We start from the raw sequence: 25,888 nt of genomic DNA, 5'->3' as shown, positions 1-25,888 counted from the left end.
TCTTCCGCTATTTCTATGTAGACCGTGTTAGGACGTGTATAGAAACAGGAAGAGCCTCAGGTGTCACCTTCCCCTTTCCCCACTCCATCCACCCCCGGCATAGATGAACTACACAACACAATTCTTGGTGTGATATCAAGAGACGTAGAAGAGGAGATAATCCAATTACCGTACATCAAACCTACAGTAACTATGTGACACATATGTTATATAACATCCACAAGCGTAGTGCAGACTGGATCAAGACGAAACAGAAAGTAAAAACAGAAATTGTTTCCGTATTAGGGGTTCCCCCCCCTCCAAACCCGGAGAACAATTACAAGACTGCATGACACTGCTATTTCCGACAATAGAATAGAACAAAGAGGGAGGGAGATTATTGCTGCTGAACGCACAGTCCGCATCGGTTTTTCAACTAGTGTTCGATCGACATCAGGAAGAATTGAAGGTATCGGCTAAAGAAAGAGAGATAAAGGGAGGAAAGACTTGTTCAAAATATCTAAAGTAGTGGAATATGTAAAGATGAGAGAAAGGGTGACATGTTGAGGTGGGTATATTTGCTAGTTCCCGTACTGTAATGCTTGTCCTGTGCGCCTTGCCGTGCGTATTTATTTTTAGGGAAACGGCAGGATGGTCAATTATAATGAATGAGATGATCCTGCATCTGCGCTTAAGAGGTATAGTGCTGTGCTGTTAGCTGAGGAAGACGTGGGGTTGTCCCGCTGTGCTGTGTCGGCCTTCTTGAGGAGAAGGTTGAATACTTGAACGAGGTGTATAAAAGAAGTGAAGAAGAGGAAGCAGAAATGAAAAAAAAAGAGGTTACCATCACGATACGGTCAAGTCATGCTGGCTGGAAGCGTGCCGGCGTTATTCACAGGACTTCTGGGGGTCAGGAGAGTCGTGCTTGTGCACGTCCAAACCCCTCAGCTTCCTGGCAAGGAGGCTGTCACCAGCTTCGGAACCGTTGAAAGCGAACGGATACCCGCCATAGCCGATCTCACCCTTACCGAGTTTACCATAGAGCCCACGCTCCGTATTACACTGTTCCGCAAAACTTGAGTCGAGTTTGGGCCCTGGAGACAGTGACGGAATAGGCCGGAAAGGATGTGAGGAAGGCTGGGGAGGACTGAAGAGGTTGGAGGTGCCTCGCGGGGCACCTTCTCGGTCTGCAAGTGTACGGTCTGAGAACGGGTCCTCTGGAGCACACGTGGAGGAGCTCCCGGGGTAGGGGGGCTCTCGTGAGGTCATAGCCCCCGATGGACTCAGCATCGATAATGGTTCTCGATCTGAGGGTGCTTTGTGTGGCACCTGGTCTGTTGATGACCGTGCAGCTGCATGTGTATGACTGGAGTCCCGCGAGGGTTTGTAAGGCGTGTAACGGGGATCAGGGCATTGAATTTCATTGCGAAGCTTTTCCTTACCGTCGGGAACTCTGTTGGCAAATACAACACGAATGCTAGAGTGAAGATAGAATCGGCCCCGAGAAGGACAACATATGTTTAGATGGATCAAGTACCGTAGAGTTGGCTTGTCTTTGGGATCCTCCGAAGCGTTTAGCGACGCTTCAGGACGATCGGTTCCATAGTTCTTTCGAGCGCTCAAAGGCATATCAATGATGGGACCCACCGAATAGCTTCGTTGTCGGATGAATGTCTTGGTCCCCGGCTCCATATCGCTGAGGTCATAGGGCACGAGGAACAGCTTCACCGCTGTTTTGTTGGGGTTCTTGATCATGATCTGCAACTGACCGTGTTGTGGGATTCGGTAACAACCACCCGGTGGACTTTTGGGTGATTCCGCCCTCCTATGCCTCTTCTCGCGCCTGCGCAAAGTTTCCTGATCGGTTGACTTATGTTCTGTGGTATTTCCCATGACACAGTCATTGTGTGTTCCTGCAGGGCTCTGATGGCGCCTGCGACGTCGACTGCTACCACTGGACGTGTCCCGAGGAAGGAAATTGTCCAAGTCTATCAGGCCAACATAAGGGCTGGGGCTATCGTCCGCGATTGAGCGGCCACTGCCTGATGTAGGGTAGCTGTAAAACACCGCCGGGAATGGGATTGTCACGTGCGGTGGGCATTTGAGGTTGGCTTTGCATTTGCCTTTACCGAGGACGCCAATTTGCGCGGTGAAGTCCAAGGGCTTGGAAGGGCTCATTGACATTCTTCCACGGAGGATAGACTCCTCGTATGAGCCAACCATTGGCGCATGTGCTCTGGAAGAGACTTCTGAGCCCACTGAGGGCCTTCGGACCCTCGTGATCGGAGTTTGGACCGAGGATGCAAGCTGAAGGCTGTATGTTGAAGTCAGGGACCGCCGAGGGGATTGAAGATGGTAAGATGTTGTCGTGTCCCATGGTGTGCGGTGAGCATCAGCCTGGAAGTAGATCCCCTCTGCATGGCCCCCATGCGATGCCTGCAAGTGCTGGAATGTTTCCGGTGGAAGGGTACGGCGACGACTGACTTTGTCGATGGCGTCCGAATGACCAACGTACTCCGGCCGAGGAGAGAAGTCCAGGTCTGTATTATTCGCCTGGTGAACGAGAGGGCTCGTCGGGGCTTTCAATATGTAGCTCGAAGAGAACGAGCCGAGAGAGGGAGCCCGGGAACGGGCTGCCGGGGTTGCTGTCTGAACTGATAGAGATTGGCCTCGTAAAGAGGCAGGGAAAACGGGAGTACTGAACCAAGGCGTCGTCGGGGAGGAACTCAGTAGTGAAAAATGTGCGTTGACGGTGCGACCAGGCACCGGGGATGACGGGGCGTGTTGCTGACTCTGGACTTGAGAGCTTCCTTCCCTAAAGTCTCCTGAATGTAAAGCTGAGCGAGGGCGTTCAATATCGGCCGGCGATGCTAACTGCTGATCACTCGAGTCGGACTGGTCGCTAGGACCAGCATTTACAGGTGCTTTGTCTTTCATATTGGCGGAAGATACATCGGATGTCTGAGAGGTAGGGTTCGGACTGCTTCCCGACTATAACAAATGAATGGGTTAGCAAGGTCTCGGATACATGACAATAGAGCTTCTGCTGTTCTGGATAAGATAGAACAAAGGAAAAGAAGAACCCGAGACAATAAGTGGGCTCTAGAGTGGCAGGACATACGGAATGATGTGATGCCCATCGAGGCGCATCGGCGCTTTTAATATACTGGATCAGTTCCTCGCGATTTGTTGCATGCATTCCCGCCCGGCTTTGATCCGGAGAGGGGCCTTCGTATGGGACATTTTGAGGCCCTGGGAGGGGGTGGCTGCCCAGGGGCTCCCCAGGAGGATGTTTCCAGGGGGAGATGGTCTGACGTCGAGCATTAAGCCGTGGCTGGTGATCATCAGACCACACATCCTGGAGCCGCTGGTGTTCCGGATCCTGGAAGATGGGCATGGTCACCGGGAGAGGGGATGGGCAGAATGACGGGAAAAGAGGGCAAACATCGCAACCTCAGGAGCAGAGAGATCAGGGAGACGGGACAACGAGGACCCTGACAACGCAAGAGGGAGGGGATTGCAGAGGTTGCGATGATCCGCAGAAACCGAAGTGGCGGAAGAGGAAGAGTCACGGTGGAGTCGACGATGACTTGATCTGCCTTTTGAAGAATGGCTCCGAGTGGGTAAAGTCGTTTCGGGGCGTGGGGAACCAGAGGAAGAGAAGATGAGAGAAGGTATATATATATATATATATATTTAGTATAGACGATAAGATAGCAAGACTGACCGGAAATTAATGAGCGATGGAATTTAACAGGACATCTGAAACGACTAGAGAATCAATCGGGCGCGAGTAAAGAGAATAAAGACCAAGAAAGTAGACGTGAGGGGGAAAGAAATGCGGAAAGAGGAGAAGGGAAAAAAAGAGCCAGAAGATGCGGAGCGCAACGCTTTCGATTCCATCATCTGCCCAACTCTGTATTTCCCTCTCCGATTTCCCTTTCCCCTCCATTGTAACCCTACACCTGCAGAATTATTCCCTGCAATCCTCCTGATTATTGCAATAAAATCCCGCCATTCCCGGTGGAGACAACGCAGCTTTGCTTGGGAACATCCTGCAAGAGCAGCCCATCACCCGCTAAACTCGAGTTCCTGCACCCGCTCGGCCTCTGCCGTCCAAAACTTTTTTTCTTTTCTCTCTTCTGCAGCAATTAAAAAAAAAAAAAGGTCAACGAACAACACATCCCACCCCCGCCACGTTGTCGCTTGATTAGTTTCCTGCCCAATACACCGCTCCTTACATCCCGCGATCGGAGTCGAATTCCAAGAAAAAAGGAAAAGAAAAGAAAAGCAAAGCAAGACAACCATTTCAAAGCCCCGACCAACCATGGCCCCGAAACGCTCCCGCGACGATACCACCACCGCCGACGAGAAGCGGGAAACCACCAACGATGCCCCCGTGAAGAAGAGAAAGGGTTTCAGCGTCGGTCCTGCCAACCTCCCAGATGGAACATACCGTCGCAAGAGTGAGTTTTTTCCCCTCTTTTCTTCTTCCTTACCCCTCACGACAGTCTGGAACCGTGAAAGCTAACAGAAGATAAACCAAATATAGCCCAAAAAATCAAAAACGACCTAATTCAAAAAGCCAAAGTCAAAAAGGCCTACGCCAAAGTTCGCGCCGCCGAGCTTGCCGCCGCTCCATCTAGACCCATCTACACCGACGATGCCCAAGATCAAGACGAGGAGAACAAGCGCGCGGACCCGGCCCCGGCGTCGTTGGAACTTCACCCGGACCGGCAGGCTATGCTAGACCAGCCGGCGCCGGAGCCCGAACCTACTCCTGCTGGTAGACCGCAGCGTGGGGAGAAGCGCAATGCGAAGGGCCGTCGTGAAAGAAAGCCCAAGCCCTCTGCATTTGCTCGAGAGATGGAAATTGCGGAGAAGCGGAGGAAGGAGGCGGAGAAGCGTAGAGAGGAGCGCGAGTTCAGGCAGAAGGATCGCGAGGCGATGGCGCGCGCAAAACGGCCGGATCAGGCTGGGAAGAGGAGATTGGGGAGGGAGAGTAAGGTGTTGTTGGGTCGGGTGGAGCGGTTGGTTGGGAAGGCATAAGATGATGATGCATGGCAGGGCAGTTTCAATGTTGATTTGATTGCGAAGGTGTTCAAAAGTTTGAATATGATACCCACTAGGTAATGACTACATTTTTTTATCTTCTTTATAAGGATTAGGCTGCTACTACTTTCAAGATGATTTGTATATTTCTCTTGTGAGGATGAAGGGTGGGATTGATCTAGGCGGATGGTTTGTGCCCGTTGCCGCTCCGCGGCTTTCGGAAGCAGGCAAACTCTCCTTTGGTTCTCTCTCTCAAGCGCTTCAGGATGCCTCTCATTTCTCCCAGCTCAGACTGAAGCCGTGCGCGTGCCTCGTGAGTGGTCCGTCGATCCAGCTCAACATATATCTGACTTTGTATCGCGGATGCTTCGTCGGTCGAGAACTGCGACATAGTCTGCGCGATGAATTCCGTGTCCAGAGTGGCCTGCATGAGGGCTGGCAGAGTGTACGAGGACCGAGAACTAAAAGCGTTCAGAAGCGATGTCGACACCTGGGTCAGCAAATACGTCAGGACGACGGAGAGCAAAGAAGATTGGGCGGCGGATGAGGAGCGGCTCGGTACGGTCGTCAACGTCGAAGGGATGGTGGTGGTGATTTCCGTGTGTACGAGCACCAGGTCCAGCATGGTAGTGTAGACGTATGGACGGACCTGGTCCGGGCGGGACGATGCCGGTTCCCAGTCGGGGGCAGTGATGCTGTTGACAATCGTCGTGTTCAGCGCGTTGATGGTCGGCTTAGTGTATGACTGGAACAAGCGATCGTCGATCTGGTTGAGCACATCGCGGACGGTCTTGGCCTCCTCAGTCAACCGGACCGAGAACGAGTTCTCAAAGTTGGCGACCAGCTGCGGAACGAGATCGGCCTGGAATGCCTTGATGTTTGACAAAGTCAAGAGGATGCGCACATTCTGTAGACGCATTAGCCAAGGAAATAGCAGAAGACTGGCGTGTTTAGAATCGATGATCTACTTACTCTATTCCGAGAATCGACCGCATCCGCAATGAGTAGCGACGGAGATGTATCAAACTGGCTTCGTGTCGCCGTTGAGCCAGCTGCGATCCACTCATCCTCATCCTCCGACGATGTAGGATGTTCCGCATTCTCAACCAGGCCACTCAGCGCCTTATAGACACTAGACACAAATTGGGTGCGAACCATCTGTAGTAGTTTGGCAGGGGGCTGGGTCACAACGTCGACGGAACCAGATCTTGCCATAGCCTCAGGGATGTAGAGGATCTTCTGCATACCCGCGATAATTGCGTTCTCAAAGGCAACAAACAGACCAGGCATCTTGGTCAAGTCTCTCTTTTCCGGGTCTCGAGTCCAGTCTTCCAACATCTTGCAAATTTCCGCATCCTTCCCCCAAGCTGCGCATGCCACACGTACTGAGCGTTCGCGTGCCACACTCACAAGGGATTTGAGAAGATCACGGGTGTTGGCACTGTGCACCACAGGCTCCAAGGCGGCCATCTCACTAGCCGCCGTGCCAATGAGCACGAGACATTGACTGAGATAGTGAATGCCACTGAGAGAATTCGAGAATGGTGGCCAGAAGGCGTAGTCTTCCCAATGCTCCCCGCGCTTCGGTGTGGGGAAGGGCATGTTCTTCGGATCAAGCTTGAAACGCGACTCTGTTGGGGTTACGCCTCGACTTCCAGGGCTGCTGGGGCTGGCTGTGGAGATTGGCGAGGTGAGGAGGGATACATCGTCCACCGGGGGATCGGCGAACAGTGAGAGAACACTCTCGCGAATGAGATTGAGAAGCTCGACTACTCCCTTTTGCAGCTCTCTGGCGTCATTGGACGAAAGTCGGTGGTGTTTGCGACTTTCTCCCTCGAACCCAGCTGGAAGAAGCTTTTGCCTGCTGCCGTCAATGAAGGATTGCGCTACTTCCCAAAAATCGAAGACTTCGCCAAGGAGACCTCCTTCAGAGGACAACAGCCTGCTCAGATAGGTATGGATACATTCCCAGAGCTCGATGACTTGGTCGCTATCGCGCATGGTTTGGGTGTCCAGAGCGCCGTCGCGAGGGGCCAACCGGAGGTATGATGCCACTGCCTGAGGCGTCGGTTTCTCACCACTAGCCAGTCGACGCCTCAAAATTTCTATCTCGACCTTGCAACGGTCACAGAATGCCGTGATCTTCTTTTTCAAAAAGTCGTAGCGACTGAGAAGCCATACCCAGATAGGATTGTCATCGACCCCTAGCTCCAGGAGAGCACCGATAAGCTCCATGTGCTCCTCTACGGGACCCGTAGCAGTAACTGTGGTCGAGGTTGTAGGCGCATCGCTGAGGCGCCTCCACAGGTCGCGTTTGAAGGCTTGAATTTGCGAATCGACATCTATCCACATTCGTCCCATGGCCAGAATAACATGGGCCTCTTCATCCGTCAATGGCTGATGCTTGCTCGTTGCGGTATCGGCAATATCCCTGGCAGTCTTGGATAGGGCCCTCGCCTTTCGATACTGCTCAAAAACAGAGTCATAGTCTCTCTGCTTGATGGACTTGGAAAGGTGACCGCCTATTTCATAGATATCTCTATGTTTCTCCATTGTGTCGACAACGGACTTGAGCACCTGCTCCCTTTCACGTCCTCCCAATGCCGGACCCCACACCTCCTCTGCTTTAACAGATGCCTCGAGCAACGGAACACGGATACCCTTCATGCCGTATTCGCTCTCTTTCGTCAGAGCGTTCTTGCCGGGACCTGCATCGGAAAGGGCCGAGGTAGCTATGCTCTGTTTGCTTCCCGAGAGGCTCCGCAAATGACCAACCGACCGGCGGTTGGCATGAGGGCTCAAATACTCCTCTTTCTTGCCCTGATTTCTCATTTCTGTATATACACTGTCGATGGTCGCTTTGGCTCGAACGAATCGCTCGAAGTTCGCTTCGACGAGGACTTTCAGCGACGCGGACTTCTGGTCAATTGATTGAGAGAGAATGTTGAGACCTTCGAGAAGGGACCGTATCGACGCATCGGAATGGACTTGGGAGAGGAAGAGCGCCGGGGAGAAGGAAGTCGATGAGAGCAGGAAACGATTCCGCAGGCGACTCTCTTCATCTAGCGACAAGCCTCGCATTTTGAGGATCTTGAGCACACTGTCCCCGGTTCCCAGGGGATCAGGCTCATCCATCTTGACGAGATTCTCCCGACCATTGTTGCCTTTGAAGGAGCCTAGAGTGACCCCCTTCCGCGTGCTATTGCTGCGCTCCAGAGCAAAGTACCGGGATTTCTCCGAGCGCGAGCCACGACGTTCTAAAGCTTCGTCTTCAGAATGGTCGCTTTCATCCAGCTCAGCGGGCCATTCTTCAGGGAAAGCCGAGGGCAAGTTATAGTAACTGGCCACGTCGACGTCAGCCATGATCGGGGGTGGGTGGGTAGGTGTTTTGGGAAATCGGCGATAACGGAGGTTGTTATTATGGGGGGAGCGATTAAGCACGGAGGGGAGGGATTAGGGAGGCCACATGCAGGAAAACGCGCAGCAGCAAGGGTGGGGACAATTGGGGGGTTCAGAATTAGGGTGTTAACTATAGAAAGGATAGGCACAGCCAGGTCAGGCAGTTCGGAGGGAACGTTTGGGACGTTGGGTTAGCTTGGGAGTTATCAGATCAAGCACGGGAAGCAGACTGGAGCCGGTGGACTGACGGTAACTCGCAAGTTTGTCTCTTGTTCGGTCGGACCGGGAGCGGCGGTGCCGAGAATCACTGGATGGATTAAAGTGCCTTTCTTCGCCGCGACTTGCTCTCTTCGTTCCCGCACAAGGAAACCCGCCGCCGCCTTTTCCACCTCTCTCTCTCCTCTCTTCTTTCTCTTCCTTACTCTCCTCTCTTCTCCTCACCACCCCCCCAATTCCTTCTTTTTATTCCACCCTTGACCGTTTGACGTCGATCTCGGGGACTTTATCACAATGATTGCCGCCAGGAACTTTGTCGCTCCCGCCCGTCAATGCTTGCGGACAACACGTGTGTCCCCTCGCATTGCCTCGCCCTTCTCGCAGGTAAACCTACCGACCGCTTTCCTCGACAACATCACCTGGAAGGATTTTCGATCTAACTGCACATGTAGCTCCGCACTTACTCCGTTGCTGCCGATGAGCGCGTCGCCAAGTTCAAGGGTCAGAAGGACACTGATGTATGTCGCGTCCCGGGCAACGCCTGAAACATTTTTTTGCGTCCATCCTTTGGTCCGGTAGCTTCCGCCGCAACCTGCGACAACGGCCTATATCCAACAGCTGTACCGAAGGATGGATCTTATATGAATGGTGTTGTTGACTTGATGTGTCCTTATAGGGAAAATACACTGTTACCCTGATCGAGGGTGACGGTATCGGTCCCGAGATCTCCCAGTCGGTGAAGGATATCTTCGCTGCCGCAAACGTACGCCTCCCGCTTTCCTACGATCGCCTATGATATACAAACCCAGCGATGCTAAACTACCTGTGTGCAGGCCCCTGTCAAGTGGGAGCCCGTCGATGTTACTCCCATCCTGAAGGACGGCAAGACCGCCATCCCCGACGAAGCCATCAAGAGCGTCCAGAAGAACTACGTTGCGCTCAAGGGTCCTCTTGCTGTACGTCCTTCCTTTCTAGACTCTTTTGCGATGGATCTAGTTTCTAAACGCTTCGTCACATAGACCCCCGTCGGTAAGGGACACGTCTCTCTGAACTTGACCCTCCGTCGTACTTTCAACCTCTTCGCCAACGTCCGTCCCTGCCGTTCCGTTGCCGGTTACAAGACCCCCTACGACAATGTCGACACCGTCCTGATCCGTGAGAACACCGAGGGTGAATACTCCGGCATTGAGCACGTCGTCGTCGATGGTGTCGTCCAGAGCATCAAGCTCATCACCAAGGAGGCCTCCGAGAGAGTGCTCCGCTTCGCCTTCCAGTACGCTCGTTCCATCAACAAGAAGAAGGTCCGTGTCGTGCACAAGGCCACCATCATGAAGATGTCCGACGGTCTCTTCCTCAACCTTGCTCGTGACATCGCCAAGGAGTTCCCCGACGTCGAGTTCGATGCTGAGCTGCTGGACAACTCTTGCCTGAAGATCGTTACCGACCCCACCCCCTACAACGACAAGGTCCTTGTCATGCCCAACCTGTACGGTGACATTCTGTCCGACATGTGCGCCGGTCTGATCGGTGGTCTTGGTCTGACCCCCTCCGGTAACATTGGTGACGAGTGCTCCATCTTCGAGGCCGTCCACGGTTCTGCCCCCGACATTGCTGGCAAGGGTCTTGCCAACCCCACTGCTCTGCTTCTGAGCAGTATCATGATGCTTCAGCACATGGGTCTGACCGAGCACGCCGCTCGTATCCAGAAGGCTACTTTCGACACCCTCGCCGAAGGAAACGTAAGCTAGCATCCCATCAATCTGACGTCAACATTGCGAAAACACGATGCTAATAGTTGCAATTTTAGGCCCTCACCGGTGACTTGGGTGGTTCCGCCAAGACCCACGAGTATGCTGAGGCCATCATGAAGCGTCTGTAAGGGATTGGAACATGCCTGTACTATTCCCCTAAATTGTTTCCTTTTTAGCCTGTGAATGACTCTAGACCAAATATGTAGTGATCTACTGTATGTGCTCCCATGTATTTAGATGTCATCTATGTTGTTTTACTTTCTACCTCGACTTTTCCTACTCCCAATCTGTTCAGTCATTGTTGGAGAAAGAAAGATACTAGTAGCGAGTAGCATGATCGACAGAACTTGCCTAGTTCACTACCGTCCCCGTAAAAGAACAATCGATTGTAGAACCAAGGAAAAGAAAGGTGATAATACAAACAAAGCCCCATCAAAACGCCTAGTTCTCCCAAGGTATCATTATCGACGTATTTGTTACAGACAGAGCCAACGAACGTCAGCGGGAAAGCACGTATCAATATCAAGGCTGACGCCGTCGACCCCTCCGAGTTCCTGTGCCTGCTGCACTTCTCCCCTTCTGCTTCGTCCTCGATGTCTGGGCGCGCGTACTTCGCGTCGTAGGCGATCCTCCCTCCGCTTCCTCATCGACCTCGCTATCATCCTTCGCAGCGTCCGAACCATCTTCATCGCCATCTTCATTCGCGCCTGTCTCCTCGCCAGAATCCCCTTCTTCCTCCGCAGCTCCGGAACCCTTCGCCGGCGGTTCAACTTCGACTTGAAGACGCGACGAACGCGTGCCTCGTCCAGAGGTACGCCCGCCACGGCCTGATTTCCGTCCTCGTGATGGCGCGGGGGAAGAGCGTGGTTCTGTGTGAGATGAACAGCTTGCGATTAGTATGTTTCTTCCAACGATCCGACAACCGAGGTAGTAGTATCATTTACGCACCGTCCGTATCAGCCACCGTGCTCCCCCTCCTCGATCCCGCATGCGTGCTCGGATCAGGAGACGCCGTCCCTTCCATCGCCAGTCGCCGTTCGAACATCAGTTCTCCGTATTCGTCCTGGGGTAGTTCGAACGGGCAGTAGAATTCCTTCGAGTCCTCCGCGGTGTCTGTTATCAATGAATCTTCCTGTTTATCCCGTAATGATTGAGAAGTGTTAGCACGAGCCGGAGTTCAGAGGATGCAAGTTTCTTTGTTGGAACGAGGCATCAACCCACCCGTTCATCCAAGGCCGGAAGATTGTATAATGTACCCAGCTTCTTCCATATCCCTGGTATCCGTGTGTGTTCAGCGTGCGCGGGCGCATATCCTTGGCTTTTCATGAACTCCGAAATCGCGATCATGCGGAAGTGCTTGTGCATGCCTTGAAAAAGAGAAAGCTCATTAGCGACACACTGTTCGGAGTAGTGCTTGCCCTTGCGCCTAACAGAGGGGAATTATTGCTGACATACCTACAGGCTTCCATTTTATAATGCCCTTCAACAACGCGGTCTCTTGCTCGTCCGTCCAGGGATCTGTCACTGGGTCGTAATCCGCGGTTGTTGGCTGGTCAGTGGTGCTTGCGGACGGCTCGGCATTCTCATTTTGAGGAGTGAGTTTGGCTTTCTTGCGCGGGGGCATGGCGGTTGAATAGTATGTAATGAGAGAGCTTGTTTGTATTCCGTAGAGGTGGGTAGGTAAATAATGGTTTGCTGAAGGGACGGAGGGGAGAGCTCTCGTCCGCGGGTTGGCTGAACCGCGGCGAATTCCTGCCGCTTCGGTTTCCCGAACAAGCGGTGGTCCGGGCGTTGAACGGGGAGAGAAGCTAGACTGTATTTGGTTTAGTGAGGCGTGATCTCGCGCTGCCAACGCGTCCTCTGGTGCTTGTCACTTGAAATTCCCACGAGACTTTGATGGGTTGTGTTCGATTGAGGACGATGAATCTGGGAGAATCCACTGCTGGCCCGCTGTCTGGTCATGGCTTACAGAGTATTGCTCAGTTCGTCTTGGGGTTTCTGCATCCATCGAAGCTGTTGGCGTGGGAGTAGTTGTCCGCTGCATAGTACGAACTATATGCTGAAAGACGTCATTATTGGTTCCGGACTGCGAGTTGTTTCAAGTGTCCTATGAAGTGCAATTGACAGATTCGGCAGGAGAATGCCTCAGAGAAGAGCAGGGTGACAATGCTAAATATGATCTCTGAGCGGTAGCCATCATGGTATGCCCCATGAGGCTACATCTGTCGGTCGTCGGTTCCACTGTGAAATATGACTGCTGACTATGGTGCGATGCCATTGAGCTTGCTGTCGCTTTCCTTCGCCAAGCAGGACCGATAGTCTATCTGACTTGACCAACGTGAGTGAGCGAATGATACGCTTTTGACACTGGTAAAAGAATCCTACGTTCGACTCGCGCATATTGCAGGCGCACATCAAGGCGCACATCAAGGCGCACTTTATCCTTTCACTTGAAGCACATTACAGTTTGTATATGTTTCTTGCGAAATTAGCGTCATTATATACAATCTAACATCGTCGTCTTTCTATACTAGTGACGAAGGCTATTTCCGGAACCGAGAAGGTGCTCCCCTCAGAAGAAATGAAGGTCCGACTCCGCCCATCCTTGCTCCAGTAGGATCTTGCGGGCGGACTTCTCCATGGCCTCTGGACCACAGATGAGCACCATGCTCTTGCCGTCGGGAATGGCATACTGCTTCAGCAGGTCTTCCGATATACGTCCACGACGTCCAGTCCAACTGTCCGGAGCCTTGGTTAATGTGTGTACCACCTTGCACTTCTTGCTATCCAACGCTTCATAGGCGTCCAGTTCGTCACGACAGAGAATGTCCTCTTCCTGTCTATTGCCATCCAGGACCACGCATGAGGTTGGGTCCTGCTTGTCCTGTATCACTGCACGTAGCACTTGGAAAATTGGCGTGATACCAGTTCCTCCACAGATCATCTTGAAAGAACTAACATGGCGCTCTTTGCCGCTCACCATAATCTTGCCGTTTCCAAGGTACTCGAACCTGCCAGTGGGACCCTTGCAGTCGATTTCTGATCCCAATGCGAGTTTCTCGAGAGCCATGGTCATCTTGCCACCTTTGACTGTGGGAGTGTCGAAGTAAATCTTGACCAGCAGGTCCATGGTGCCTTCCTGGTTGGTATCGGAGATAGGGGTGTATGAGCGGATAATGGCTTCTTTGCTGATGGGGTCAGCGACCTTGATCATGAGATGCTGGCCAATGGGCAGGCCCAGGGTCTGTTTGTCATGTTGAAGCTGGAAAGTGAAAATGCGGGTGTCCCATGACACGTCCTTCCTCTTCACAAGGGTCATCTTTGACCATGATTTCGACTGGAGGAATGTTGCGCGAGGTTCATCCGATTCTGGTGCGCTATCGTTCTTGAGCGCTTTCAACGACGCCTTATCCATGGTTCCGGTATGGTAATCAGGCATCATGGCTTTGGCCGTTTCGCTATCTGTGAGTGTGTCAGTATTCCAAACTCCAATCAAAAAAGGTCCTTAGACATACGGATGGCCAAAAATTCCTCCGAAACGTCGATGCCAGCAGAGGAAATGATACTCTGAGCTCCTCCAGGATGGCCCTCAAGGAATGCCGTGCCATCGTACACTTCGCCGTTCACGATGAACCAGGGTTTCTCATCGCTTGAGTTCTTCTTGAATTCTTCAAGGTCGATCATCCGGTTCACGCCGTCTTTCTTCATGTTGATCTCCTTCTCGGGCTCTGGCTCTGCCGGTTCCTCTCCTGCGTGTCTTTCTCCCCAGTTACCGTTGGCCAGATCACCACCGGCCTTTTTGACGCGTTCCATCCATCCACCAGGCCCGGTAGGATCTGTTGGGTGGTCGAACCTGAGAGTCCCATTCTCCTTTGTGATGGTGACCCGGAACCAAGGATTATTCATCATGCCCAGAACAGACCAGTACATATCGCGCGGTTGGAGAGACAAGGCCTCATCCATGGCCCGCACAAGAATGGCATCTGTATTTTCTAGCTCGGGAATGGCGATATCCAGCGACCAAAAGCTCCAGCAGAAACAAGTCTCGCGCCAGGACATGTCTACTCTGCCACCGAACAGGTCCCCTTCGAAGTCACGATACTTGTCTTCGGCATATGAAATGTTGGCCAATCGCCAGGCTAAAACCAGGTTAGCTCTGCTTCAGCACATTTGTGTGATGATCGTCGTACATTTGCCTTTGTCTAAAGATATTTCAACTCTTGTAATCCTCCGACCGCCTCCTGCATAGGCATATCCTTTCACGTTGTACGACGGGCCTGCCGACGCAAGATCCAGCACCTCCTTGTGCTCGGGGTATACTACAGAAGAGTTCACGTTCAAATCATAAATTGCATATCGGTCATCGCGCCACCAGTTTGGGTCACTGGATGACATTTCGGGCGAAACCATTGTCCTGGATAAAAGTTAAGACAACGTACTCTTGTGGTCGGATAGGCGAGTCTTACGGTAATACTCGGTTGTCATAGATGTGGTACCAGTTATCACTGGGCGCATCAGTCAGAATGAGCTTCTTGAGCCATTTGACACTTCGGCCACCGATCTGGCCGGGTACGACGGCTCTCAGGGGACGGCCGTGGTCAGGACGGAGATCCTCGCCGTTCATTTTGTGGGCCAGCATGATTCCCCTATTGGGATCCATGGCCCAATTGAGTTTGATTGAGGTGCCGTAATACCCGTTTGGCTGGAAGCAAAATGTCAGAGCACTACATGCATGGATGGATAGGGCGACTTACCAGCTTATCTGCTCCCTCCATGCAAACATACTTGGCTTTCCTCAGAGGCTTCGCACTCCGTAGGATATCTGCCATCATTGGGCCAGTCCAAAGGGCTGTCGACAGGCCAGCGGAACCCCATGAGAAACCTTTGGTCTTCCTGACCACATTCTGCTCCTTCCGTCTGTTTCCCGCACAGACGAGAGTGATTGGTGCTGTGATCTGATCGTATTTCTGCAAGATTTCCCGGAAGTTGAGGACAAGCGGCTTCTCCACTAGGCTGCATATCCCTTGTCAGATAACGGCGCGACGTTTGGGGGAAATGATATTCTTTACCCTTCGATGCTAATCTCCCAATTTGGGATGTCTTCGTCCTTCACCAAAGGTACCGGGCCATGATTTCTCACATAGAATAGTTCCGGGGAAGTCAAGAAGCCTAGTTTCCAGTGAGCATCGCCACGACTACAAGGGCCCTTGCGCGGAGTTCAGAGGGGACAGGGCAGCAGGGAGAGAGGTTGAGTACCTTCATCGTACAGAGCCGTAAGTGGAGGCTCGACATTGAAGGGATGAACACCCGTCAGTCTGATAAGGCGAGGGTCGCGGGGGACATGATAATCGGGAGTTGGTTTGTCTATACTGAGAACTTCGGTTGGTGCTTTTGAAGGGGGCGGCAGAGGAATGTCTGGAAGTTCCACGGCAGGCAGCTCCTCTTGGTGGACCTTGATCGGACCCGACTTGAGGGCGACCCCTTGAGCGGTGAAAGGCTCTGTCAGCACCTCAGTGACAGTCGCCATGATATGCGCTTATGTGGTTCAATAGCCTCGAGGTGCCAGATCAGACATGAGACAATATCGAGAATGGAGACGAGTATAGATTCGGACCGATACAGAGCATGCAGAAGGCAGATGAGAGGAGCCAGACACACATCCGGGGAAGACCAGGGTTAGCTACGGGAAAATTAATCGCTCAAAAACCAGATGACAGATGAACCCTCAAAACTGCCGGCTTTTGGATTAGCTCAACGGGGTGACCAGCAACGGCCGGGATCTGGTACTAAGTCCACGGAGAAGAAACAGGAGGCATTCCACCTTGTTTGAGATCCTCTTTGGGGGGCGTGATTGAGGGTCAACCTTCGGCCGGAGAGATTTCCGCGGGAGCCGGTGGATTCGAACAATGAGTGATCTAACGAGCAGAGATATGTAATAGTAATACTCCGTACTCTTCAGATGGTCTAGTCATGGCCTGGTGTGTCCTCCAGCCGGGAAGACAGGGAGAAACCGGGCTTCTCATTCGAACATTCCTACGGGGGGGTGTGGGCACTTGAGACCTGGTCCCGAAAAAAAAAAAAGTATAAAAAACCCAGACATGAAAAAAATCCGGAAACAAGCCTCTCCCGAGCAGCCAAGAGACTCACTAAACTAGTGACAATTTGTGCTGTAATGGAAAAACAAGCCCCAGGAGGACAGCGGCCAGATCCACTTGTCTAGAGGGCTCCACCGCCGATTAATTGCCCATTAATTGCAGCAGGATTACGAAGTCTCCAGCTGGCCGTGAACAGAGTATTGTTCTCGTGTATTCACGGTATCGGAGAATATTGAGTAAGTAATATTGCCTGGGACTGTTGAGCTTTTTGCCGCAGTGGAGACGGGCAGAAAAAAAAAAGATGGAAAGCAATGGTCCCATCGGTCGACTAAGTAGTGGTCAGTGAGCAGACGTCTAAAAACAACTGGTAGTCAGTCAGTAGTGGTTAGTCAGTAATACATGGTGCTATGTAGCATGCACCTGCTGCTGGAAACCAAACCATAGTCAACGCATCCCTCGAAATCCCTCACAATGAAGTTGATGATTCCAGCAACTGCAAGGAGCTTCAATCAATCAATCAATCTCTGGTACGTATACTTCCGATCACGGCCAATCAGACGCTTATCAGGAACCGATAAGGCAGTCGCGATAAGCAACAGCCTCAATGCCTTCCTTTCTCCATTGCATCTCCGCGGAGTCGCACTCGCTCGCTCGAATCCATGCAGCCACTCCCCAATTACCGATCGAACCCATCGTATGCCCGGTTCTTATCCGTCCTTTCCCCTCTCCACGAACGGTGGCTCCTCTATGATCTGCATGGCGGGTCAAGAGGTCCCTGATTACAGAACGATCATGCATGGACCCCCCTCGCAACTGACTACCTCAGAGGTCATAGTCACCCATCCAGTATCCCACGGAGAAACACAACTCAAACGCCCCTATGTCCGCAACTCCGCGCAGTTATCGGTCTCCTCTTGGCGAGATAGTTACAACGATGGTGGTTTGTTGTTCATGGCTGTGTAGCGCAGCTCCGGTGCCGCGGGGATTCTCTTTTCCCTGTGGCACAAACAAAACCGCGCTGGTTTCCTGTTGGCCACTGCCATCGATGTAGGATTCCATGATTATCCTCTGTCATCACAATGCCTCTGTTGGATGGATCAGGGAATGGTGACGCTGTCGTCATGGACAGCGTCCCCAGCGTTCTCCCTCCTGCAGTTGATTCCCTACCAGATCCGGCTACTCGCCGATCGGCTTCGAATAGGCGCCAGAAGATCGTGGTGGTCGGCTTGGGAATGGTGGCTATATCCTTCATGTATGTTCGGGCAGTCGAACAACTGTGTATTAACGCCGAAACTCGAGATGCTGACTACTCCTGGTTGTTCTTAGTGAGAAGCTCGTCAAGCAGGACTCAGAGCGACGAAAGTATGATATCGTTGTCATTGGTGAAGAACCACACATTGCCTACAATCGAGTCGGCCTATCGTCCTTTTTTGAGCATCGCAAGATCGAAGATCTATACTTGAACCCAAGAGAATGGGTGAGTACTCCGTAGTCTGCTGAGTTTCCGATCCGCGCTCGGGATGGCGGCCCTGGTCCAGACACTAACGCCGAAGCCGGTGCCCTAACTAGTACGGTTCCATCAAAGACCGATCCTTTGACTATCACCTCAACACTCGGGTAACCGACATCTTTCCCGACCGTAAGACGGTCAAAACATCGACTGATGATGTTATTCCTTACGATATCCTGATTTTGGCTACGGGTTCTGATGCCGTACTTCCCACGCGCACCCCGGGACACGATGCCAAGGGCATCTTTGTCTACCGGACGATCTCGGATCTGGAAAAGCTCATAGAGTTTGCATCCAAGCATAAAGGTGAGACGGGCGTCACTGTAGGAGGTGGTCTGCTGGGCCTAGAGGCGGCCAAAGCGATGACAGACCTGCAAGACTTTGGCAGTGTCAAACTTGTCGATCGCAACAAGTGGGTGTTAGCGAGACAGCTGGATGGAGATGCTGGCACCCTTGTGACCCGCAAGATTCGAGAGCTGGGCTTGGATGTACTACACGAGAAGCGCGTTGCGCGCATCAATACGGATGACGATAACAACGTTACTGGAATTGTTTTCGAAGATGGTGAAGAACTCAGCTGCTCATGCATCTGTTTTGCTGTACGTTTCCTTTTGCCATTGCCAGCTGCTTTTGGCGTGCTAACTCCCAGGGCAGATCGGAGTCAGGCCACGAGATGAGCTGGGCCAGTCCGCGGGAATCCAGTGTGCTGGAAGAGGAGGTTTCGTCATTGATGAAAGGTATAGTCAGAGCTTGAAGAATCATCTAATAAATATTGACACACTACAACAGCCTCCAGACATCCATCGAAGACATTTATGCGATCGGAGAATGTGCAAGTTGGGAGAACCAAACCTTTGGTATCATCGCTCCCGGCATCGAGATGGCCGACGTGCTCGCATACAACCTCACCAACCCCGACAAGGAACCCAAAAGCTTCAAGCGACCCGATCTCAGTACCAAGCTAAAGCTGCTAGGTGTCGATGTGGCTAGCTTTGGTGACTTCTTCGCCGATCGGGATGGGCCCAAGTTCCTCCCCGGTCAACGGCCGTCAATGCCCTCCGGAGGTGCAGCTGAAGATGAGCCAGCTGTAAAGGCGCTTACATACAAGGATCCTTTTGGCGGTGTCTACAAGAAATATCTCTTTACCATGGACGGCAAATACCTCCTGGGTGGTATGATGATCGGGGATACGAAGGACTATCTCAAGTTGAACCAGATGGTCAAGTCCCAAAAAGAGCTGGACGTACCTCCCAGCCAGTTCATTCTGGGGGCTCAGAGCGGTGGGGAGGAAAATGCCGATGATCTGTAAGTTATCAGAATCGCGCAGACGCCGAAGTAATAGGCTAATACCTTATGCGCCTATAGGGATGACAGCACTCAAATTTGTGCCTGCCATAATGTTACCAAAGGCGACTTGGTTTCGAACATTAAGAATGGCACCTGCAAAACCGTTGCGGAGGTCAAATCGTGCACTAAAGCGGGAACCGGCTGTGGCGGCTGTATGCCGCTAGTGCAGTCCATCTTCAACAAGGCCATGCTGGACATGGGACAAGAAGTCTCGAACAACTGTATGTATACACTTATCTTTTGGCTTTGACATTATTCTAATGTGTATGCAGTATGTGCTCATATTCCACACTCGCGGGCCGACCTCTACAACATCATCGCCATTAAGCAACTGAAGACGTTCGAGGATGTCATGAGGACGGTCGGCAAGAACCCCGATTCGCTTGGCTGCGAGCTCTGTAAGCCTGCAATTGCCTCGATTCTCTCCAGTCTTTTCAATAGACATATCATGGATAAGGATTTACACGAGTTACAAGAAACAAACGATCGGTTCCTTGCCAACATTCAGCGGAACGGGACCTTCTCGGTTGTTCCTCGAGTACCTGGAGGAGAAATCACGGCGGACAAACTGATTACGATCGGGCAGGTCGCCAAGAAATACAACCTCTACTGCAAGATCACTGGTGGTCAGCGTATCGATTTGTTTGGAGCCAAGAAGCAGGATCTGCTTGACATCTGGACGGAACTGGTCGATGCAGGTATGGAGAGCGGGCATGCGTATGCCAAGTCGCTTCGGACTATCAAGGTATGTAACTTCATGTTGATTCGTTAATTGGGGTGGTCTGGGAACATACTAACGCTTCTCAGAGCTGCGTGGGGACCACATGGTGCCGGTTCGGTATTGGCGACAGTGTTGGCATGGCCATCCGGCTAGAAGAACGCTACAAGAGTATCCGCTCCCCGCACAAGCTAAAGGGCGCTGTCTCCGGCTGCGTGCGAGAATGCGCCGAGGCACAGAACAAAGAGTGAGTCTACATAAATGTTCTGTATACTCAAGGCATCTGGCTAATCTGCTTCAGTTTTGGTCTTATTTCCACCGACAAGGGCTTCAACATCTTCGTTGGAGGCAACGGAGGTGCCAAACCTCGGCATTCCGAGATCCTCGCGAAAGATGTTCCGCCCGAGAAGGTCATTCCGATGATCGATCGGTATCTTATATTCTACATTCGCACGGCAGACAAGCTCCAGCGGACAGCTCGCTGGATTGAGAATCTCCCTGGTGGTATTGAATATCTACGCGAGGTAGTTGTGGAAGATAAACTGGGCATTGGGGCGGAGATGGAACAGCAGATGCAGGAACTGGTCGACAGTTACTTCTGCGAGTGGACCGAAACGGTCCGGAACCCCAAGCGACGCAAATACTTCCAACAATTTGCTAATACGAATGATACCGTCGACACCGTGGAGGTGATCACGGAGCGCGACCAGCAGCGCCCGACCTATTGGCCCAGCGAACCGGCCAAAGAGGACTTTAAGGGCCACCAATGGTCCAGTCTCTCGTGGCAGCCTATCATCAAAGCTGACTACTTTTCGGATGGCTCGCCACAGATGTCATCCGCCAATGTGAAGCGTGGGGATACGCAGTTGGCCATCTTCAAGGTCAAGGGCAAGTACTACGCGACGCAACAGATGTGCCCTCACAAGCGGGCGTTTGTCCTGTCAGACGGGCTGATCGGCGACGATGACGCCGGCAAGTACTGGGTGTCATGTCCCTACCACAAGCGCAACTTCGAGCTGAACGGAGAGCAAGCGGGTCGATGCTCGAACGACGAGAGCATGAACATCGCGACGTTCCCGATTGAGGAACGGGACGACGGGTGGATCTATCTGAAGCTGCCGCCTGTCGAGGAGCTGGACTCAATTCTGGGGACGGAGAAGTGGAAGGTGCGGAAGGGCGAGGCGCCCGATCCTTTCAAGAAGCATGACAAGAAGTATAAGGGGATGCGAGGGAAGAAGGCGGGCGAGAAGGCATCTGGGTGCAGTACGGTTGCGTCGTCCACGGTGATTGACTGGTAGTCAGTTCGTCTGTGGCGAGGGTGATGATGATGACGATGATGATGTTACGATTTGAGCTAGAGCTTCTTTGACTGGATGAGGATGTCCGTCTACAGCACACCATGTAATTTATTCTATGTATCTTCCAATACCAGTTCCACATTGTCTACTATTGGTATTACACCTAAGCCTTAGTGGTGGCCCAGGGAGCCCTCAGACGACACACGCGACTGGATAACTGGAACCCATCGTGGATATTAAGATGGTGCCATATCCTGCCCGATGCAGCTGCTGCCTATATTAACTGTGTTTAGACCATGCTCGGGGAAGCCATACATCAGTGAGCAGATGCTAGTCCGGCCCCCAGGAGCTTACATTGGGGGCCCGGGGCAGCCGTTCGTAGCCGAGGAGCGTTCGTTGTATTTTGTGTTTGCCTTGCGTGCCTTGCATGACCACTTCGAGTATTTGCACCAAAAGCAGTCCGGCGTTCCAATTTAGGGCAGCGGCTGTCAACTTGTCCGGGCCCCCCTAATAGCAACACGCTGATTGGCTGGAACGAATGACTTATCAAGGATCAGCCCACGAGGTGGCCCGTGCATGACATTGCTTTTCTTTTTACTTTTTTTTTCTTCCCAACTGGGACAGCATTCTCATTGTTTGGGTCTCCTTATCAGCCAGTTTCAGCCTATCTCTCACTGTTTGATACGAAATCGGATGCCGAGAGTTCCTATATCGGGAGTGAAGATGTATCATTGTCCAACGTAGACAGTCGATCTGCAACCCCTTTTTTGTGCTTTTCCCTTTGTAGTCTGTCTAGTGTCTACATCTTCCATCCGGACGGAAGAGAGATGGATCCCTGAAGCAGTTCGAAACCGGGTCGAGACGGCGACTCACAGTACTAGAGGACTGAATAGATATCCACCTGCCAAACAGGCGAGGAATACGTAAGTAGTGGCCCCCGTTATTAATTTACTGCCGCCCCATCTGGCTGGCCACTACGAAGTAGTCTATAGTACGGAGTAGTGGCTGGCAGCTCGGCACCTCCTACTATACCCGACTGGGGATGTATTCTGTAGACTCTTGCAATGTCAAGCAATGGCAAGCTTCAGAAAGAGGGAGAAAATTTTTGCTAGCTCGTAGACGAAGGAGAAATGGATACCAGGACTTGCAAAATATTTCAACCGGAGGTTTGAGGAGGATGACTTGCGGTGACGATGGCCCACTTGCCGGTGGGTTGGGTTTGATTTATTTTTTTTTCTCTTCTTTCTTCTTCTGTTGTGATTGTCAGTTTTTAAGATGAGAGAAACTGAAGGTGACCGCGTCGCTTCCTGAGGTCCCGTCTCTGTCCCGTGATACAGTTAGTCAAGCAGGAGTAAATGAGTAAATGAGTGACTGAGTGAGTGGACTTACTCCGTAATGGGTGGCTGCCTCAATTCCCTGGGTCCCTCCCTATCTACTCCTTACGACTAGTCTATCTCTCGCCAATCTCTCTCTACCATTCCTCCCCTCCCTATCCCTCTACACGCCCACTCACTCCCCCCGGAAATACACAAACAGTCATCCTTCTTCCATCTACACTCCGCGGAGTTACTTCTCCAGATCTTCTACCTTATCCTTATCAGTTCCCCAGAACCATGCCAATCATGCCCTAAACTGCCGTGCAGAGACCCTTGCTTATCTCCAGCACTGGTCTCGTTGGTCCACGCCTCTCGATGAGGGTCATGAACTGGGCCTCGATCGCCATGCCATGAACCCTGAGGTCATCTTCCTGCTTAGGTCCATGACTAGCGACTCCGGCTCTTACGCTGGACGGTCTCTCTTACCGCGCGACCCAGTATCCACAGCCACGCTCAATCCGACTGCCAGGTGTGGATCCCCGGCCATTGCTCCTAGATTGAGTTCACAGGCTTGCCTTGGTTCTGCTTATTTCGCTGCTGTTGCTGCTGATAATAATATTTTTTGCCCTGCTGCCACACCGTGTTGAGCTTGACCCATTTCCTAGGAGATACTGATTTATGTTTCTCTGAATGTTATGTCGTTTAATTTTTATCAGAAGCAAGCCACTCGCATCAATCAACTGGTAATCAGACCGCTGACCCTCCTAGGAGATAGATAACTAGATAGATTGATGCCTTGAAAGAGGCCTCCCACACGGGGGTGTCGGAGCATTTCCTACGCCTGAAAAGAGCGTTTCCACTTCTTGTGACACTATCCGAAGCACCGGTCTATATATACACGTCCTCTCCATCGATCTAATTCGGTCTTAATTCTCCTGTATTGCCCTATACCACACTCTCAATACCCATTGCACTTCCAGCGGGACCCAGTCGTCCGTTGGTCTACTCGAATCTAATACGCCCTGGTGGTGTTTTGTCTTTGTTGTGATACCCTTCTCTCTGTGCTTGCTAGATCCCTCCTGTACCTTACATCCTTGCTGTCTTACCTTGCTGTCTTACCAGTGACAGTATACCATCAATTGATTGCGCTATCGACCGAATCTCTCTGGCGATGGATCACATCAAGCTACTCTTTGTCTCTCCGGAGGTTAACCCGAGTAATCGCAAAGCACAGTCTATCCCTATCCTCAACCCGTTTGACAAATATGGTCGGGTTTTCTTCTTCTCATGGCTGGGTTTCATGGTAGCTTTCCTGTCGTGGTATGCCTTTCCACCGTTGGTGAGTGACTTCTAACCCGGATGCATGCATGGACAAAGGTTGACATAGGTTCCTCACATAGTTGACCGACACAATTCGCCAAGATCTTAACATGACAGAGACGCAGGTCGCAAACTCGAACATTGTTGCTCTGCTCGCGACGTAAGCCTCCCCGTCCCATACTCGTCTTATATATAGACATCGTTGACAATGTGCTAGTCTGCTTGTGCGATTCGTAGCAGGACCCCTTTGTGACAAATTCGGTCCTCGTCTGGTCTTCATCGGGCTGCTGCTTTGTGGGTCGATTCCAACTGCCATGGCGGGGCTTGTCACCACTCCCAATGGCCTGATTGCCCTGCGCTTCTTCGTGGGTATCCTCGGAGGTACCTTTGTCCCATGCCAGGTCTGGTGCACGGGATTCTTCGACAAGAAGATTGTTGGAACTGCAAATGCTCTTGCTGGTGGCTGGGGCAATGCTGGTGGCGGAATCACCTTGTATGTTGAACATTGTACCCCTCTGGATCATTTGGCTTACTTGTCTCAGCTTCGTTATGCCCGCTGTGTACGATTCCCTCGTCAAAGTCCAGGGCTTGCCACCACACAAAGCATGGCGCGTGGCATATATTGTGCCGTTCATCATCATCGTCGGGGTTGCCCTGACCATGCTCTTCGTATGTGAGGACACGCCGACGGGCAAATGGTCAGAGCGTCATCTCTGGGTGAAGGAGGCCACTGAGTCTGAGGGCAACATCATTGATATCAACTCGGGAATTCCATCCAAAGCCCCCTCGGTGTCCGACATGATGGCGGACGTGGAGAAGAAAGGCGGCGCCCAGACCCCCATGTCCCTGGGAGCCGAGTCCCAGCAGATTGGCCAGTTCGACGCGCTGCGGACGGACACGGTAGTAGCACCCACGCGCAAAGAGGCCCTGAACGTGCTCTTCAGTATGTTCACTGCAGCCGTCGCCATCCCATACGCCTGCACTTTCGGAGCAGAACTTGCCATCGAGTCTGTTCTGGCAAACTACTACGTAGCGAACTTTCCCAGTATGGGACAGACCGAGTCCGGACGATGGGCCGCCATGTTCGGGCTACTGAATATCATCTGCCGACCGGCCGGTGGCTTCGTGGCCGACTTTTTGTATCGAACCACACAGAGCCTATGGTCGAAGAAGATCCTGCTGGTCTCCTTGGGACTCATCACGGGAGCTTTCCAGCTCGCGATCGGACTCACCAACCCGAAGACCGAGGCCACCATGTTCGGCCTCATGGCCGGGCTTGCCTTTTTCCTCGAAGCCTGCAATGGCGCCATTTTTTCTTTGGTACCTCATGTGTATCCATTTGCCAATGGTGAGCTCACTTTGAACCCTCTATTAAATGACTTTGTGCTAATAATGATAGGTGTCGTGTCGGGTGCTGTCGGCGGTATGGGCAATTTTGGTGGAATCATCTTTGCCATCATCTTCCGCTACAATGGGTCGCACTATGCTCAATCGCTGTGGATCATCGGGGCGATCTCGCTGGCAGCGAACGTGGGCATTTCGTGGATCCGGCCGGTGGCGAAGAACCCGGTTGTGAGGCAGTAGTGTTACACTTTGTTTATGAAAGATCTTGATGATATCTAGCCGATGCGAATTCATGTTTATGTAGTAATCAATTAGAGAATGTGCTTTACTATTACTACTCTTCTGATCTTTCTTATGCCTCACTTCCTCTGTCAAATCTGCGCTCACGTACAGTAACCCCGTCTGTCTAACCTAAATCTCATGGAGCAGCCCAAACAAACCATGGAACACAAATTCTAGAAGCCATTTACAGCAGCACACAATGCAATAGATGTAGATCGGATAAGAGATCCCCGGAAGACAGCGGAAAGTCAAAGCGCAATG

The 25,888-nt window shown here is 52.1% G+C and overlaps 8 protein-coding genes across 8 annotated transcripts; 4 read left to right on the top strand and 4 right to left on the bottom strand.

Annotated features, from left to right (window-relative positions):
• Positions 1 to 867: 867 nt before the first annotated feature.
• AKAW2_30513S (uncharacterized protein) lies at positions 868 to 3,376 on the bottom strand (the record flags this gene model as incomplete). The annotated part of the gene is made up of 2 exons (XM_041687036.1): positions 868 to 2,970; positions 3,101 to 3,376. The coding sequence occupies 2 exons, from the start codon at positions 3,374 to 3,376 to the stop codon at positions 868 to 870; spliced, it is 2,379 nt and encodes a 792-aa protein (XP_041540960.1).
• A 930-nt stretch (positions 3,377 to 4,306) lies between these two features.
• Positions 4,307 to 5,028, top strand: AKAW2_30512A (uncharacterized protein; the record flags this gene model as incomplete). The annotated part of the gene is made up of 2 exons (XM_041687034.1): positions 4,307 to 4,445; positions 4,532 to 5,028. The coding sequence occupies 2 exons, from the start codon at positions 4,307 to 4,309 to the stop codon at positions 5,026 to 5,028; spliced, it is 636 nt and encodes a 211-aa protein (XP_041540959.1).
• A 181-nt stretch (positions 5,029 to 5,209) lies between these two features.
• AKAW2_30511S (exocyst subunit SEC5) lies at positions 5,210 to 8,394 on the bottom strand (the record flags this gene model as incomplete). Its single annotated transcript, XM_041687033.1, has 2 exons — positions 5,210 to 5,938; positions 6,004 to 8,394. The coding sequence occupies 2 exons, from the start codon at positions 8,392 to 8,394 to the stop codon at positions 5,210 to 5,212; spliced, it is 3,120 nt and encodes a 1,039-aa protein (XP_041540958.1).
• Positions 8,395 to 8,940: 546 nt separating this feature from the next.
• On the top strand, positions 8,941 to 10,525 carry IDH2 (isocitrate dehydrogenase (NAD(+)) IDH2; the record flags this gene model as incomplete). The annotated part of the gene is made up of 6 exons (XM_041687032.1): positions 8,941 to 9,030; positions 9,099 to 9,164; positions 9,323 to 9,409; positions 9,480 to 9,602; positions 9,666 to 10,385; positions 10,454 to 10,525. The coding sequence occupies 6 exons, from the start codon at positions 8,941 to 8,943 to the stop codon at positions 10,523 to 10,525; spliced, it is 1,158 nt and encodes a 385-aa protein (XP_041540957.1).
• A 394-nt stretch (positions 10,526 to 10,919) lies between these two features.
• Positions 10,920 to 12,021, bottom strand: AKAW2_30509S (uncharacterized protein; the record flags this gene model as incomplete). The annotated part of the gene is made up of 4 exons (XM_041687031.1): positions 10,920 to 11,266; positions 11,346 to 11,529; positions 11,619 to 11,764; positions 11,853 to 12,021. 4 exons carry the CDS (start codon positions 12,019 to 12,021, stop codon positions 10,920 to 10,922), a joined length of 846 nt encoding a protein of 281 aa, XP_041540956.1.
• A 948-nt stretch (positions 12,022 to 12,969) lies between these two features.
• Positions 12,970 to 15,924, bottom strand: niaD (nitrate reductase NiaD; the record flags this gene model as incomplete). Its single annotated transcript, XM_041687030.1, has 7 exons — positions 12,970 to 13,859; positions 13,913 to 14,536; positions 14,588 to 14,811; positions 14,864 to 15,099; positions 15,152 to 15,410; positions 15,467 to 15,566; positions 15,654 to 15,924. 7 exons carry the CDS (start codon positions 15,922 to 15,924, stop codon positions 12,970 to 12,972), a joined length of 2,604 nt encoding a protein of 867 aa, XP_041540955.1.
• Positions 15,925 to 17,571: 1,647 nt separating this feature from the next.
• Positions 17,572 to 21,365, top strand: niiA (nitrite reductase niiA; the record flags this gene model as incomplete). The annotated part of the gene is made up of 9 exons (XM_041687029.1): positions 17,572 to 17,744; positions 17,819 to 17,969; positions 18,062 to 18,601; positions 18,657 to 18,739; positions 18,792 to 19,307; positions 19,368 to 19,570; positions 19,622 to 20,094; positions 20,157 to 20,314; positions 20,369 to 21,365. 9 exons carry the CDS (start codon positions 17,572 to 17,574, stop codon positions 21,363 to 21,365), a joined length of 3,294 nt encoding a protein of 1,097 aa, XP_041540954.1.
• Positions 21,366 to 23,852: 2,487 nt separating this feature from the next.
• Positions 23,853 to 25,585, top strand: AKAW2_30506A (MFS transporter; the record flags this gene model as incomplete). Its single annotated transcript, XM_041687028.1, has 5 exons — positions 23,853 to 24,020; positions 24,082 to 24,161; positions 24,219 to 24,494; positions 24,544 to 25,349; positions 25,401 to 25,585. 5 exons carry the CDS (start codon positions 23,853 to 23,855, stop codon positions 25,583 to 25,585), a joined length of 1,515 nt encoding a protein of 504 aa, XP_041540953.1.
• Between the last annotated feature and the right edge of the window lie 303 nt (positions 25,586 to 25,888).

This window comes from Aspergillus luchuensis, chromosome 3 (genome assembly GCF_016861625.1).
Source record: "Aspergillus luchuensis IFO 4308 DNA, chromosome 3, nearly complete sequence".
Taxonomy (NCBI): Eukaryota; Fungi; Ascomycota; class Eurotiomycetes; order Eurotiales; family Aspergillaceae; genus Aspergillus; species Aspergillus luchuensis.
The sequence above is the reverse complement of the archived record's forward strand: the minus strand, read 5'-3'. Positions and strand labels throughout refer to the sequence as shown.